The sequence below is a fragment of the Amphiura filiformis genome, chromosome 20 (assembly GCF_039555335.1).
Source record: "Amphiura filiformis chromosome 20, Afil_fr2py, whole genome shotgun sequence".
NCBI lineage: Eukaryota > Metazoa > Echinodermata > Ophiuroidea > Amphilepidida > Amphiuridae > Amphiura > Amphiura filiformis.
Window position 1 is genome coordinate 45,293,327 of NC_092647.1, and position 18,369 is coordinate 45,311,695.

An 18,369-nucleotide genomic window follows, 5' to 3' on the forward strand; every position below is an offset into this window, starting at 1 on the left:
AGAAGCAGCAAATTTTAAATTGGAAAAGTAAAAAATAAAACAACTATAAAGGACCAACCAAAAAAGAAAACTTGAAAAGTACGTGGGGTCGTTGTTTCTTGTATTGCCTGTCTACAACCGAAACTTCAACAAAATTTGTCGATTTACCGAGCTAATTTTTACTAATCAATATCACTTTTTGTTCTTGCAGAATCGTGACGAAATTATCAGCTCATTGGATAGACCGCTTACCAAGTCATACATGCAAGTATTGCAGGCAAAGATTCTGTTATGATACTAGTAGATATTTGCTTCATTTAAGACGACATGAAAATTGGATACATCAGTACAGGAATGGGTCTTTCCAACAGGCAGTAAACCGTGTGCATAATATAAGTTTTCAGGGTGGATATTGCAAATATAGGTGGCAGCAAAGAAGATTCAAGAAGATTCAGAATACATACCAATATTGGCCACAGATCTTGTTTCACTCAAGTTACAAAAAAACATACCAATGTACATGTACATATTGCAGCAAGAGTTTCTCAGGCAAATGTTCCACACATGGACAAGAAATGACTCACAACAAAGACAGCGCTTTCCAGTGTAGAAACTATTTAAAGAGTTTGTTATCATCAACCAACAAGACTAGACATGAAAGGATTCATACTAAAGACAAGCCTTACCAATGCAAATTTTTGTGTGAAAAGTTTCTCATCATCAAGCCACAAGACGCTACATGAAAGGAGGATTCATACCAAAGAGAAACCGTACAAGTGTAATTACTGTGCGGAGAGTTTTTCATCATCAAGTCACAAGACCATACATGAAAGGAGGATTCATACCAAAGAGAAACCTCACCAGTGTAATTACTGTGTGAAGAGTTTTTTATCATCAAGTAACAAGACCTTACATGAAAGGAGGATTCATACCAAAGAGAAACCTCACCATTGTAATTACTGTGTGAAGAGTTTTTTATCATCAAGTAACAAGACCATACATGAAAGGAGGATTCATACCAAAGAGAAACCTCACCATTGTAATTACTGCGTGAAGAGTTTCTCAACATTAGATGACAAGAATAGACATGAAAGGAGGATTCACACCAAAGAGAAACCTCACCAGTGTAATTACTGTGTGAAGAGTTTCTCAGCATTAGATGACAAGAATAGACATGAAAGGAGGATTCACACCAAAGAGAAACCTCACCAGTGTAATTACTGTGTGAAGAGTTTCTCATCATCAGGTGACAAGACTAGACATGAAAGGATTCATACCAAAGAGAAACCGTACAAGTGTAATTACTGTGCAGAGAGTTTTTCATCATCAAGTCACAAGACCATACATGAAAGGAGGATTCATACCAAAGAGAAACCTCACCAGTGTAATTATTGTGTGAAGAGGTTTTTATCATCAGTTAACAAGACCTTACATGAAAGGAGGATTCATACCAAAGAGAAACCTCACCAGTGTAATTACTGTGTGAAGAGTTTTTCATCATCAAGTCAAAAGACCGAACATGAAAGGATTCATACCAAAGAGAAACCTCACCAGTGTAATTACTGTGTGAAGAGTTTCTCATCATCATATGACAAGAATAGACATGAAAAGTGGATTCATACCAAAGAGAAACCTCACCAGTGTAATTACTGTGTGAAGAGTTTCCCATCATCAAGTCACAAGACTGTACATGAAAGGATTCATACCAAAGAGAAACCGTACCAGTGTAATTACTGTGTGAAGAGTTTCTCATCATCAGGTGTCAAGAATAGACATGAAAGGATTCATACTAAAGAGAAACCTTTCCAGTGTAGATACTGTGTGAAGAGTTTCTCATCATCAAGTAGCAAGACTGTACATGAAAGGAGGATTCATACCAAAGAGAAACCTCACCAGTGTAATTACTGTGTGAAGAGTTTCTCATCATCAGGTCACAAGACTGTACATGAAAGGATTCATACCAAAGAGAAACCGTACCAGTGTAATTACTGTGTGAAGAGTTTCTCATCATCAGGTGTCAAGAATAGACATGAAAGGATTCATACTAAAGAGAAACCTTTCCAGTGTAGATACTGTGTGAAGAGTTTCTCATCATCAAATCACAAGACCGTACATGAAAGGATTCATACCAAAGAGAAACCTTTCCAGTGTAGATACTGTATGAAGAGTTTCTCATCATCAAGTAGCAAGACTGTACATGAAAGGAGGATTCATACCAAAGAGAAACCTCACCAGTGTAATTACTGTGTGAAGAGTTTCTCATCATCATCTGACAAGAATAGACATGAAAGGATTCATACCAATGAGAAACCTCACAAGTGTAATTACTGTGTGAAGAGTTTCTCATCATCATGTGAGAAGAATAGACATGAAAGGAGGATTCATACCAAAGAAAAACCTCACCAGTGTAATTACTGTGTGAAGAGTTTCTCATCATCATGTGACAAGAATAGACATGAAAGGATTCATACCAAGAGAAACCTCACCAGTGTAATTACTGTGTGAAGAGTTTCTCATCATCAAGTCACAAGACTGTACATGAAAGGAGGATTCATACCAAAGAGAAACCTCACCAGTGTAATTACTGTGTGAAGAGTTTCTCATCATCAGGTGACAAGAATAGACATGAAAGGATTCATACCAATGAAAGGATTCATACCAAAGAGAAACCGTACAAGTGTAATTACTGTGTGAAGAGTTTCTCATCATCAAGTAACAAGACACTACATGAAATGAGGATTCATACCAAAGAGAAACCTCACCAGTGTAATTACTGTGTGAAGAGTTTCTCATCATTAGGTGACAAGAATAGACATGAAAGGATTCATACCAATGAGAAACCAGCGTAGTCCTTGAGTTGTTGTTAAATGGTTTATGGAATGATCTGAGCCGTAGTGGTCAGCGACAACCTGTAAAGTGTGGTGAGGCTTGTGGATCAACGACTAGGCATTCTGCCTGTGCATAGCACACTTTAAATCACTGCACTTTTTTTTAGATACTGTGGAGTTTGAAACAGGCAATTACTAAGACTGTACACACAAAAAATCTTCATACCAAAGAGAAACTTTTTCAGTGTAGATATTGTGTAAAGAGTCACTCATCAAGTGACAAGTCCAAACATGAAAAGATTCATACAAAAGACAACCCTTACCAATGTATATATGTGACCATCCATCTCAAACCGCTCGTAAAGTCGGCAAATTGTATTTCGAGTTACAGTCCAAAATGTGCACAAAGCTTGTATTCATAATGTACCTAATAATTGTCCTACATGTTACTCATTTTAGTCCAGGCAAACACCAATCTCTAATCCTATTGTTGAAGAGGATAATATTACAAAGCTTATATAGTAAATAGCTTTAGTCTTTGTTTGCTTTGGCTAAATCCTGTTCAAGTGGTGGGTTAACCAACAATTATAAACAATGAGAGGACATTCCTGAACCTCGTTGACTTGGGGATGATTTGAAGTGACCGCCAATTATGACCATTTGATATTTAATACCAGCAATGTAGAAAAGAGAAATATTGTAGCACCAAAATAATGTACCCTTTTACTGAAGGAGCAAAGTTTAACAAGCCATAACTCCGCTTCTGGATATCGTTTAAAGTCAAATGATATATCATTGTAAAGCTTATGATATATATTTTCTAAACACGGAAGAAAACAAAATTGACCAGGGCCGACTTTACGAGCGTTTCGACATTTGAGTTCGAGTTTCTCACAGGCATATCACACACACACACACACAAAAAGCGCAGTGATTTATATAGTGCGTTACGCACAGGCACAATGCCTAGACGTTGATCCACAAGCCTCAGCACACTTTTTACAGGTTGTCGCTGACCACTACGGCCCACATCATTCCATAAACCATTTAACAACAAAGGATTCATACTAAAAAGTAACACAGTATGCAAGGGTGAAATTTTTCAAAATGGGTGATCCACTTTTTCAGTGCGCCCACCAGTAGGGTAGGAAGATCGATATCTTTTTTCCCAGAAGTATATCTTTGTGAATGGGTCAATACCGTCATTCTGTATGCCAGTAGTCCTTTGTGAATGGGGCACAGCATGCACTACAAGTTAAATACTAAATTAGAGCTAGGCCGTGCTTGAGAAAAAGAAAGGAACTATTTGCTAACTATCACATATGGGCCATATGGAAGAACAGGGAATACTTAAATTTTCCCTGAATATGGACCCAGTAAAAGAAGAAATAAACAAACAAACAAACATGTTACAACATCGGAGAGCCAGCTGAAGTGGAAACAATTTGGCTGTTTTCTTACATCGGGAAGCAAAGATGTTTTACTTTAGTAAAACCTAGATAAGCTGATGCCTATACTGATGCACGGCAGTGAACGTAATAGACTGGCCCCCAGTCTCGGTTCGGTTCCATCTCTGGATAATGTAACAATAAATAATTACGTAATGCCCTATGAAAAAAATGCCAACTCCCCCCCCCCTTATTTTCTTCAATACCAAAAACCCATTCCTCTTCATCCACAAATCGACGCCACTAATTACACCACCACACCATGCAGCAATATAGAAATATACTCGTATTATAAGTGAACGCGAAAGTCCATTGAGCGCTGATTCCGAGACTGGTCCAATCTGTTAGAGATCTCACTTCCAAATATTCGTTCAACGAAGAACGGTGATTCCGATGTCAATTACGAAAGCCCGCCCCAGTTTCAATTCAAATATGGTAGCACAAAGCTATGCCGCGGGATGTGACGCAAGATCGGATGGGACACTTGTCAACAACTGAGAGGTATTGAGCTCAAGTGGCACGCGTCTGATAGACCCATGCTACGCGCAATAATACAAGGCAACCACTCGACTCGGACTTAGGCCTATTGTCCATATTATGCGTACATTATCGCGTGCGGTTTGCAAATGTTTGCACATTATTTAGCTAGGGAAGCCTTTTCAAATATCCCGCTGCCAAGCTGCGTTGATTGGTCGGATACAATATCGTTGTTTAGTCGCTTACACAAACGCGTTAATGTAGTGAAAACATGGACGTGGTATATAGAAAGATTGCGTGACTCCAAATCCGTAAAAGTGAACTTCCAGCAGTTTGTGGGAGCTGGAAGTCAAATTGCCTACAGACTGGGAGGGTCCGTGTATTGGGTCGATTTTTAATGCTATGTAATCTACATTACCAGTCGTTCTCCACGGACCCGAGGGAGGGTCTATGAACGTAACCGTTCCGGCTGAAATCCAGAAATGACGTCATTTGTTCTGGTGCTGCCACTTCCGGGTAACGCGGGAGAAGAACATGCCTTTTGCAAACAAAATGGCCGACTCGTCCCGGCCCCTTTCGATCCAGCGAAAATACAGCTTATTTAGCCAATGTGAACATGGGTCATCGCCAGAAATATTTTCCTATGCATATTGGACTAACACGTCAGCTACATGGTATTTCACGATATAACAGTAATAAAAAGAAAACTGCAAACGTTCGTTCGTCGGATTTTGACCAAGTGACCAGCTCTAATGACGTCATGATGTAAAAACCTCCAAACCTATGCAAATTAGGTGTTCGACGAATCAAAATACGATCAGCCCACCTCCAAACCTATGCAAATGAGTTCAGGCGGTTACGTGAACATGTAAACTAATGCGACTCTTGTGTATACCGACCTCTCTGTCGGGAAGCCAGTGGACACCAGTTTGGCACCAAGAATATCCGAATTTTAGATCGTAAGCATCGTTGGTTTGATCGAGACTGGGACAGAATTATAAAGGACATTCCTCGCCAATTGTCAATTTGTCATTAATACCTGACATTTCCGGTACTCAAAGTCATTTGCATCACCAAGTTTAAGGCTGAAGGTTTCAGTTGCAACGTTGGTTCGTCCGTCAAAAATAGGTACATGTAAGTCTGGTTGACCAATCTACATACCTATATGTATGGTCAAACAGACCATGCATGTAGGCTTATGACCAGACACACCTAGATATAAATTAAATCTTAATGTAAAACATGTGAGTCGTGACTTTAAAATAAATATCATACACATTCAATTAACACAATACCAATTAAGGTCTATATATTTTCTATATAAATATCACAGTCATTTTTTAACAGTTAAGGGGGTACTACACCCCTGCCCAATTTTGTGCCTATTTTTGCATTTTTCTCAAAAATTATAGCGCATTGGTGACAAGTAAGATATATATTATAGAGGCTAGGACTACAACTACTGCACTGGAAATTTTATTTCAGCACAGACAACAGTTGTGGAGTTACAGTCAAAAATGAGTGAAAACCAATATTTGATCAATAAATTAATAACTACTTGCCTTGAGTTGCTGAATTTTCAGTGCAGTAGTTGTAGTCCTTGTCCCTATAATATACCCCGGGTAATATACATACCTTACTTGTCACCAATGCGCTATAATTTTTGAGAAAAATGCAAAAATAGGCACAGAATTGGCCAGGGGTGTAGTACCCCCTTAAACTGCTTCATTGGCTTTGTAAGGTAACAACTGATCATGTAAGTACTGGAAGTAAACCCTATAATTATTTCTATATATATACAGACTATATACCATAAGTTTGAACTATTTTTATATTTTAACAGTACATTTGTCATAAATATAGAAAGCAGTGTTGGAGGACTCGGGACTCGGACTCGGACTCGAGTCCGGACTCGAGTCCTTTTTTCAAGGACTCGGACTCGGACTTGGACTCGGAAGCTAAGGACTTGGACTCGGACTCGGACTCGACCCCAAGGACTCGGGGACTCGGCTTGAGTCCTCTTCGAGTCCGCAAAATAGGGTCTTTTAGGTCTTTTATTTTCGTTCATTGTAAACTTCTTCTTATGCTTGATCAATGATCACATAATTTTACATGCAAATAAATTCAGTTTATAAATAAAAGTACAACCAAAAAGCAAGATTGCTTTCAGTTATATCTTTAATTGGTTAAATGGATTTTAATCATAATCGTTTGTTTTGTACGGAAAGCCCAATCTACGGAAAGCCCAATCGGACATTGTAACAGCAATACAGCATGACTGCTTGGTTAGGCGCAAGTCTAGAATATAGGCCTACATGAATAATAATTTGTGGGCAAAATAGGGGCTTGATGAACTGAAATTTCAACATTTTTGTGGAGGTCTGTGAACTAAAATTGGGCCATATTATAGGCTTTAAAGCTAACAAATTCAAAATGTTTCCAAATTTGAGCTAAAGAGCTACAATTTTCAGAGTGTTGGGCTCAATGAACTGGAGCATGATGTAAACTGTGGGTCTTAAGGAACTGCCAGAGAGCATGAAAAAGGGACCCTTGACCGCCGCACATACCCGTACCACCTTTACACGTGAGTGATCCCCCCCCCTCCCGGAATAATACTGCATAGGCCTACAGCCAGATCCAACACCCTTTCGTTTGGCACCTGAAGTTTGGTAGTGACGTCATATTTTGATTGTCATATTGCATCTTTTGCCTCTTTAAAACACAAGCCTAATAAGTTGGGTTTTTTGGCCGATCGAAAGGGAGGGTGGAAGCAATTTTTGGCAGGCAGATTTAGCTGAGAGGGGGGAACAAGCAACTTTGACACATGGGGCACCTTTCAAATAAAACGCTCTAAAATTGCTTAGAAAACAGTACGGAAACGTTTACATATTATGCAAATTTGCCTGCTCGTTGCACTCGCAACATATATCCAAGGTTTGTAAATTGGGATCTTCAAAAATATCAAGTGCAAAGGGGGGTGCAAATTTTTTGGTAGGCCGGGAGTGGGGGACAAGCGATTTTTGGCAGGCCGAGAGGGGATATAGTAGGGTCCAGAATGGAAGTCCCGTTCTTGGTTTGAGTACAAGAAGTTTTGAAGGTGTTTTTTATAGATTTGAGGACGCTGAATAAAATGAGAGGGGTCTGACCCATCGAAAAATGTGGGGAACTCTCGCTAGAGGGCGTTTTTCAAAATGGCCGCCACAATCCCTGTAAAGAAAGCATCTCTTGCAATTTCACCCTCCCGGGTTCCGCATAATTATTGCACAGCCCCAAAACTATACTAGGCATGCAAGATGGGACTAACAAATTATGTATTTACAAGAAAATAATATAGAACTAAAATTCTGGTTAAATATAGGCCTACGTTGATAAAGTATTGGTAAGGTACATAAGGACTCGGACTCGGACTCGAACATTGAGGACTCGGACTCGGACTCGGACTCGGGCATCAGAAATTGGCAAGGACTCGGACTCGGACTTGGACTCGGACACCAAGGACTCGGACTCGGACTCGGACTCGGATGACGAGGACTCGACTACAACACTGATAGAAAGGCAAATTTATCTCTAATATTTGATTTCAGTCAAATTTTAATTTGGTTATTTACATGTATTTCCAAATATTATAAAATATACTGTCAGGAAACTCACTTACTGTCCTTGGTTTTCTATGGGGGATTTTAAGTCCTAATAGTGATATGACTTAAAGGTGATGGGTAACCCTATTGGTTTTGGATATGGATTGTCTTTAAAATTACATAATAATATCAAATATCGCCGCCTTTATGCTGCTTTGTGAAAAAAACGAGAGCATTTTCAGCGTAAATGTGAATAAATAGCCAAATTTGCAATCCAATACCTTGGTATACGTGAATTGCATTCTGGGCAGGCAAGCAACAACAACAATTCCCGTTTATATGACGAATACTGACATGCTGTACAATGCCTGGCCCGTATTGAACGGAAAATATTTGGGGGTTTTTTGTACCGTTTCAGAAAAAAAGGAAACAAAATATATTTCCTCTTGCAATATGCACATTTCAAATGAATATAAAAAAGTTTGGGTTAAAAATGGAGAGGAAAAAAAACCCTTCCAATACCGGGTTTTGAACCGGGTACCTCTCGGGTATTAGCATAATGCGCTAACCAATTGAGCCATTCAGCCCACTACGCCCATCGTGGAATTTTTATAACTTCTCAGCAGTTAGTGTGGTTCGCTTTTTTCACAGAATGTGTATGACGCGAAACCAAAGTAGCTGTTGAGGAGACTGATGATTCGCAATTAATTCCCTGCCCAGAAATCCGCGAAGTAATTTTTATTATTTGCAAAATGGTAGCCTGTAAAAACCGCTGTGTTTCATGATTTCTCCGAAATACATCGACTTGGAGCGTCAAATTTCAGGATAGTAATGAGAAAAATAGTATCTATTATGTGATACCAAAAGATCATCAACAATGAAAATAATCGGGGGGATGATGCTGTCGATCGGGTTACGGACCTTTAAAATTAAAACTTGCTCTGATCGACACAATGAATTTGGCTGAATCCATGCCCGGGATTAGGTGTATAAATTGGACCAAACATCTATAAACGATTAAATGTTCCAATTAAATGTTCTTATGATAGAAGGGGATATTATTTTCATTACGTTTCACTACCTGGAGAGAATTGATCAAAAATTGAATTCCCTCCTGAGGTTGGTACATGTCAATGAGTTGACCAGATCACAAGGATATCATATAGCTATTGGCAGTATATATTTCTTGGCATTCTAATAGACGACGACCTGTCGTGGAAATCACACACATCCCATGTTACAAAAATTGTCTCGAAATACAATGGTATCATTAGGAAGGTTAGACCATTTCTCCCCTCTGATTCATTGATCACTCTTTATAATACCCTTGTTTCCCCTATCTTAATTACTGTGCCATGATCTGGGCTGACAAAAACAATTCCCATCTCCATACACTTTTCTTAATGCAGAAGAAAATTATCAGAACATGTACCTATTCCGTTTGGCTCGCCCACACCGACCCCTTATTCAAGTCTATCCGGACGCTAAAAATCCATGACCTTTACATTTTCCAAACTGCCCAATTTATGTTCAACTACCTTCATGACCTACTACCATCTCATACTACTGACCCAGACTATTTTATAACCAACAAAGACATCCACACCCATGACACCCGTTTCTCGAATGACCTTCACGTAACCCTTACCAATACCAAGCTGGCTGAAAACATCCTTCGGATCCAGGGTGCCCTGCTCTGGAACTCCCTTGATCATTCATTGAAACAGTCTCCAACATTGGCTATTTTCAAACATAGACTTAAAGATTATTTAATCGATTCTTATACCACAACTGATTAAACTTCCGTTTTAGGGTATTTTCAAACTGCCCGTCTTACTTGGGTCTGTCCTGTCCTGTCCTGTCTTGTCTTGTACTGTTCAGCCTGTCCATGCCCCATTAATTTATTTGGCACAATGTTTGATTCCGATCTTGTCCTAATTATCTTTCAAGTGAGGGAATCATACGCTTCTCGTTTCATTCAGCCTTGTGTCAAAATATGTTATTTATTATATTTATTTTTTTTATTGTTGTACTTTCAAGTATTATTATCTGATTTATTGATTCCGTTCAATTAATTTTCATTTATTCTTATTTCGGCCACATGATACATTCGTTGTACATATTAATGTTGTAGCGTAAGTTAAATTTCCATCTTGTTCAGATTGGGTGCCACAAGTTTCACGCTCTGCGTTTTTGCGGCATCCACATCTCTTCACTTTTCATGTTCTTATTGTGTTTCTATAAGTTATCTCATTATGTTTTCCTTATCTTTAATTTCCATTTGTATAATTTAATTGTGAATTGAGATGAAAACAAATAAACTTGAACTTGAACTTGAACTTGAATATATAACACAAATGGTCAATGAGTTACATAAAAATGACCTTGTGTGGTATTTAGTTCCCAGGAAGTGAGTTTTGCCTGAGGCAATTTGTGGTTAAATCTTGATCCCTCACTACAAGAGTTATTACCGTCGATTTGGTTGAAAAAGGAGGTGAGAAATGATCAAACCTCTCCAGGTAACAAAACGTAATGTGTTCAACTATATATCTATAAATGTTACCATGATATTACAAATAATATGATAAAAAACCAGGTTTGATGAAAAAAATGACCAAAAGATCACACATTATGTTGTATGCGTTCGACTAATATTTCCATCATAATAATTAAACGATGGTTCCTGCATTTTATTCAAAATCTCAGCAGATTTTTGCTGGGTATGCTAGTTTAATAACGTACCTTATATCATGTAAAAAACAAAATTAAAAAAAATATTGAGGGTGGCGTCCTCAGCAAATGTTATAATATGGCTTTAACTCACTCCTGGTGAAGTGAGGAGGGTATTATAATCGGGAAAAACATTGGACTTCACAATTTTCCATAGAGAGGTCACAATATTTTGCTTTGGGTAAAAAAGTTTTAACAGCATTAAAATGTTGGGTTATATTTAAAAAGGTCATGAAAACGTTTCATATAAAAAACACACCGTTTTAAAAATGTTGTCAAAATGTGACTGTAAAATATTTTTGGCAAACATTTTTGCCAAATGACAAACTGAGAGGATTACAAAGGAAAGCAGCTTGGGTCCCGGGCTTGGGTTAAAAGGCTATTACAAATACGATGGAGAAGTTGGATTGGGTGCTACTAAAAACCAGAAGACATCTCGCCAATTTTCACAAAGTAATGATGGTTACCTATCCCTATATCCTTCAGCCATTTTGTTTGGCTGTTATACCTGAAGAAAACACTCATTTTCACCATTCAAATGCAGATCTGCATATTGTCATAAAATACAGTATACCAAATGAGACACAAAGAATTGTTTTAGCTCATAACATTATTTACATTGAAATTCAAAATTATTCAAGAAATATACACAGCATACACAAAACGTCTTACAGAAAAGGTTTTAAATATAAAGTTATATAAAGGGTATCACAACGTTTTAATAACATTCAAACAACATTTTTGAAAACTTGATGCTTATTTATGTGTTGACAAAATATTTTGCAAAAATGTTAGCTCAAAATATTTTACAATAACATAAACGTTTTCATTACTTTTATATAACATGTAAATGTTATTAAAAACATTTTGAATAAACGTTTTAAGGACATTTTTGTGTTTGCTGGGTAGGGATTTTCGTAGTCAGGTGAGGCCACTATCGTACAGGGTCCATAACTAAATACTTTTAGCAATCAAAAAATATTTAACGAGATGCAAACATTTAAAAGGTATAGATTTGTTTTACACATATGGACCAAATTATAGCGTCACATGTGATTGCGTTCAGTCACAATGATTCATTATGTAAAAAGACAGATTTAAACTATGTTAAAAGTTGCATCTGAGTCCATAGGAGTCGACTCTCAAACAATACAGTCAGCTAGGTCTATTCATGCGTTCGTTAAAGAAAACCTGAATGCTATGGACTCAAGTGCAACTTTTAACAGCTTCTTTTCTTATACAATTAACCATTGTGACTGAACGCAATGATGTGTGACGCTATAAATTGGTCCACATGTGTAAAACAAATTGGGCTATACATACCTTTTTTAATTTTTACATTTCGTAAAATATTTTTCGACTTATTTTAAAAAAGTATTAGGGGGAACTTATAAGTTGTGGACCCTACCCAGGGGACCCTATAGCTCTCATTACTTCAGTTTTAAATAGTAGATAACTTATAAATAGTAGATAACTTATTAATTTGGTTGTGGTCGTTTTACACGCCCCATAAATACAATAGCTCCTGATTCAATACTCTGGATGAAGAACAGAAAAGGATGATCGGCCTTAAATATTTTCGGCTCAGGCTTGGGTCTTCTAAACAATGCTACACCCTTTTCCCTCATGGTAACAGCAGTAGCAGCAGCTGCTTCACAACCATCTTCATTGACTTCCACGAATGCCTTATGGATGACATCGGAAACAAAGAGTTCATCATCTGTGCTTACTCCTCTCAAATCTGCTGATTCTTCTGAGAACAAATCACTCATGCCAATACCATTTAATTTCTCAGCGAGACTAAAATCTTGGGTCAACTTGAACTTTGGGAAGGTGACACGAACTTTCGCCATCTTTGTCTTGCTGCGCCAATTTTGAATAAGGCTTGGAGACAATGTGGTTTCAAGCTTGGCAAGATCTTTAATGGAATCTGGCAAAACTGCCATCATCTCTAGTTTGTTAGCATGGCCGATTCCTTTGAACATCATTCGTAGAATCTTACAGTTAACATGAGTTAGTGACTTATCATGGAAGTAACCGAAATGCTGTGTTTGGGACATCATTGGGACAGTTATTTTCTTGGATGATGACAAGTGAAAAGGCTGCTCTTGGGTGGTATGCTTCGGAAATGGATATAACCATTCGGCTTTGAAGTAGATTGCATTCACCAACACAAGCCGAGTATCCTTAGTTAGCACTCCGGGTGCTATCAAATCTTGAATCCTTCTCTCTGTCTGCTCTTCTACCCAATCATTGATGGCTTGTCTCGCACTCTCAGAATTGCCTTCAAAATCAAGTGCTTCTAATTTGGCATTGTACAATTCATGAGTTGCATCCAAGAATTTTGGTTCAAAAGTAAATTTCTTCTGGCCATAAAGACGATTTGCCATTCTCATGTTGTATGGTCCATCTTCACAGACCAAGACTGCATTGTGATCTCGTATATCCGCATGTAAGTTTTGGCCAAGTGGTTCCAAAGCCATGACTTCCTCCATTTGTTCTGCAGTTTTTCCTAAAAAAAAGATGTAATGGAGTATTAATGTCATTATCCTGCCGTAGTACTTGCCCCCCCCATTACGTTATGTTACCTGGAGAGATTTGATCATGTCTCACCTCCTTTTCCAACCAAATCGACGGTAATAACTCTTGTGGTGGGGGATCAACATTTAACCACAAATTGCCTCAGGCAAAACTCACTTCCTGGGAACCAAATACCACACAAGGTTATTTTTATGTAACTCATTGACCTTTTTGTGTTATATGCTACCTCTAGCTTATAATGACATACTTGTGATCTAGTCAACTCATTGACAGATACGAACCTCAGGAGGGAATTCAATTTTTGATCAATTCTCTCCAGGTAGTGAAATGTAATGCCACCTGGCACCATCCATTATCAATATGCAGGTTGTAACAAAGACGAAAATTTAAAACACACTTTCTGACAACCAGGGGCATGGGGGAAGCAACATTTTCAGGGATTATGTAAAATGGGACGGTGATGAGTACAGTGTCCTTAAAATGACTCAAAATCAAATGGGACAAATAATTAACAAATGGTGATGAAAATTTGGGCTTCGCTCCTTCACACTAAATTCCTGGCATGAAAATGTTACAAAAACATACTGTGTTTGCTGGATAATTACCTCTTGCTCCCATGTAAGTCATGGCAAGTGATGTAGTGATACTTAGAGGAGCAAACACCAAGTTGTCATCTCTCTCTGAACCAAGAACCTGGTACAACTTCAATCCAAAAGTGTTATTAGCTGTTGCCACCTTCTGTGCACCATCTCCCATGGACTGTGGATTTGAAGTGGCCATATTGTATCCCTTGTATCGTATCTGTGAAAGTACAGCAGAGACAAAATGGTACAGTCAGCAAGTGACAGTAACTAAATCTGGATCTGGTACTTGTCCATTTCATTTCATTTCATTTTATATGCCAGATAAAAAACATTAAACATACAGTAAAACACATACAATGATTGTACAATATTAAAAGTATATAACATTTTCAATTGACCAGCAAATAACATGAGTTATTTTCATATAGGAGTTATTAAAAGGCAAGACTCCAGTCCATGATGAGGAATCCAAGACTCCCTCGGTGTGCAAAAACAGGAGAACAAGACACAGAGCCTCTGGCAGGGATAGCCAAGAGTAACAAAAGTCACTTCCTAAGTGGCTAAACCTAAAAACTCTGCAAAAACAACACAGCAAAACAGAGATCACACCAAAGGAGACAGGATTTCTCCCCATGAACTAGAGTGGGGTAAATAAATAAACTAAACATATTACATAAGAAACACTCTATAAAAATCAATTCCAGCTGAGATTTTTGAAGTGCTCTTTGGAATTTGTTAAAAACCCATAAGTTCAAATACATAATAAAGATTAGACTGAACTTAAATCCTATGATGAAAATTTAGTTGATGGTTCACGATAGGCATATTGTATATTGCCTGAAACGCCACATTAACATTTTCATGAAAGGTTCAAATGAAACTGATATTTACTTGGGGAGGCACTTGTATCAAGGTGGACATCATGCTCGGGTACAAAAACAAGTAAAAAGGGTTGTTTTTCAGCATTGGGCAAGTACAGTGCTGTAACTGTCCTGTTTAGGGTGTCAAAAATGCCAATCAGGAAAAAAGGTATACTTTTCCAAGCAAATGGCAAATAAAAAAGGGTGAAATAGGCTATGTTTGGCTTCTATCAGAACACATCGTAGGGTAAAACATTAAGAAACATCAAACTACTTAATTAAACAAGAACCTGAACATGCATTTTTACTTTTGTAGTGTTAAAAAAAGGGCAAAATACTTGTTCAGGGTATGTTTTGCATGTGCTGAGTAATACTCGTTTCGGGTGCGTTTCGAGAGAATGGTGTCCATCACGTATTGTGCGCCCCGGGACTTGGTGGTGGAAGTAGCCGGTAGCTGAAATTGTTCACGATTGACTGTTTGAGTGAGAAAGAACTTTCCTGACATGATGCAAGGAAGATCCGGGTACATAAAATTACCAATAGTAATACTTTCCAGGATCTGTGCTCAAACTTTGAAGTCATCAGCTATCATCATGAGATAATAATATAGGCGCACATGTTTGGGGCAGGGTTTTCTTTAACGCACAAAACATGCGTATTTACGCGTTCATGCACTCTTCTGACTCCTTCAAATCCATAGTCCCAAAGAATCAGCATTTATTCTCGGCTTTTGTCATTTAGGACCTTCCCGATATGTAGGGCCCATCACATTTTGTCAGCACCGATCCATGTATGTTTTAGTGATTGCGAGTCTCTAAAATTGTATAGTGTCAGTTTGAAATCATGCAAATTGGGTTTGGGTCCTGTTTTCTGTTTAAATGATGCACCAAATATGTCTTCAATTGCACTTTAATTTTGCAAAATTTTCCCTCTCAGGGGGGAACATCCCCCTTAGTCACCCCATGCGTAGTGGATTAGCAAGTGACCATTTTCGCTTCTGCTTTCGACATTTGCCAATTTAGGCCCTATGTTTAACACAATTTATAGGCCTAATAGGAAAAACGTGACAACGAAAGGCTTATGGACCGTAATTTCACAATTTTCGGCTTTTAAACTGTTCAAACTTAAATTTTACCGGTTCAATTAGGTCTTCATTTTGCAAAAAAAAATCCAAGTTCTAAGGGGGAACATCACCCTCGTGAGTTGATAAACAAACGGCACTTTCACTTCTGCTTTCGACATTTGCCAATGTTTAACAAAATAGGGAAAAACTTGCCGTCCACGAAAGACTCCATGGACTGCTCATTTCACAAATGTTCGGCTTTTTTAAACTAAAATTTTACACATTAAGGGATCTGGAATGAGCGTTTTGAGGGTTTCGACAGTATTTTTTGTGGGACATGAGAGCACATCAGACATATCAAATTGCATTATGAATAAGAAGGATGTCTTTCTGATATCAAATAATTTTCATTTTTTTGATATTCACAATATAATACAAATTGTATGACAAATTATTAAAATTTGATATTTTTCACATTTTTGATATTATAACAGTCCTCAAAGTAAAGTTGATTTCTAATGATATATTCTTAAAGTGTATGTAGCTGGGAGGAAAAGCCGACGATCAATTGAAAATTTTGACCTTTCATATTGAAGATATGGATTTTTTCCCAAAAAGACATAATTTTTTTGGTGTTTTGGGAATAAAAATTCATATCTTCAATACTGAAAAGTCAAAATTTTCAATTGATCGTCGGGCTTTTCATCCCACCTACATACACTTTAAGTATAAATCATCAGATTTATAAAGTTTACTTGAGTACTGTTAAATAAATTTATGGTACAAAAAATGTTGCCATTTTGAAGCTAAACTGTTGAAGTATGGTGCAAAAGTGGAAAAAGTTGCACTTTTGGGGCTAAAATGGCCAAATATGAGGTTAATTTGGTCAGAAACTCACATACAGGCGTCAACATTGGGGGATGATTGAATGGACCATCCTCCTGGCAAAATATTGGGGGAGATTCCCCACCCCACCTCCGGATCTACGTCTACAAAAACACACATATTGTTAAAAATGTCTTCAAAAATAATATTATAAAATACCCCTTGGGCAATGTTTTGTACTCCTTCAGAGGAAAAATTCACAATTGAAAGGGTCAAAAAAATTTGAAAATACCCCTTCAGCAAAATGCTTAAAGAAAACCCTGGTTTGGGGGTAAAATTTCCAAACGGCTCGCCAAAAATCGCGTGCCCCTCCCCCTCTCGGCCTGCTAAAATTGCATGCCCTCTCCCCTCTGCCTGCCAAAAATTCTTTGCCACCCCCATGCACATGCCAAATGTTTGGGATCCCAATTTACAAACCTTAAATGGTCTTGATGTGTTGCGAGCGCAGCAAGCAGGACAATTTGCATATTTAAGCGTTTCCATACTGTTTTCTAAGCCTCTTTAGAGCGTTTTATTTAAAAGGTGCCCCATGAATGTGTGCCAAAATTGCTTCCCCCCTCCTCTCGGCTTGCCAAAAATTGCTTACCCCGCCCCTTTCGGCTTGCCAAAACTTTCTTGCCCCCCCCAGTTTTAATCCCCATACAGGGCTCATAATTATTCAATAATCAGCCCATTATTTAGTTTGCAAATAAACTAGTTTAGAGTGAAGTTCAGGTTTTACTAATTCCTGCTGCATAGTAGCTCCTGCCCTGGGATTTGTCTCATATCCTACATGTAGGTAGCTCTCAATGAGTAACTTAGGGGTGGTGCAATAATTATGTGTACCCCGGGGTGAATTCTCTAATTCTCAAAATGGTCTGCCAAAAATTGCTTGCCCCCCGTCTGGCCGTGCCAAAAACTCTTTGCCCCCCCCCTTTGACGTGCCAAAAAACCTTTGCCCCCCCCCCCTTTTGATGTGCCAAAAAATCTTACACATGCAAGATTTTGGGAAACCTGAATTTAAAACCTTTGTCTTAGCATATGTGAGCGCGAAACAGGAAATTTTGCATATTTGAACGTGTCCCTAACATTTTCCTACACTTTTTTAGGGCGTAATATAGAAACGGTGCCCAAAATATCTGTGCCCAAAATTGCTTGCCCCCCCCCCTTTCGACCTGCCAAAATCGCTTGACCCCCCTTTCGACCTGCCAAAAATGCTTGCCCCCCTTTGGCCTGCCAAAAATCTTTGCCCCCCTATAATTTACCACCCTGGGGGTACACATAATTATTGCACCACCCCTTATGCCCCAACATTAATACAATGTTTGGACGGTACCTGTTGTTTGTATTATTGTTTGTACCGGTACCGCGCCCATCGATGTTTGTTTTCTTCCGGTGACGGCTGTATTTAGCTCAA

At 38.3% G+C, this 18,369-nt stretch overlaps 1 protein-coding gene across 1 annotated transcript; it reads right to left on the reverse strand.

Moving 5' to 3' along the window:
- Positions 1 to 8,306: 8,306 nt before the first annotated feature.
- On the reverse strand, positions 8,307 to 18,366 carry LOC140141814 (leukocyte elastase inhibitor-like). The gene is made up of 3 exons (XM_072163680.1): positions 18,289 to 18,366; positions 14,187 to 14,382; positions 8,307 to 13,552 (listed from the first exon to the last, which is right to left on the reverse strand). Exons 2-3 carry the CDS (start codon positions 14,359 to 14,361, stop codon positions 12,519 to 12,521), a joined length of 1,209 nt encoding a protein of 402 aa, XP_072019781.1. The 5' UTR covers positions 14,362 to 14,382; positions 18,289 to 18,366; the 3' UTR covers positions 8,307 to 12,518.
- Positions 18,367 to 18,369: the final 3 nt, after the last annotated feature.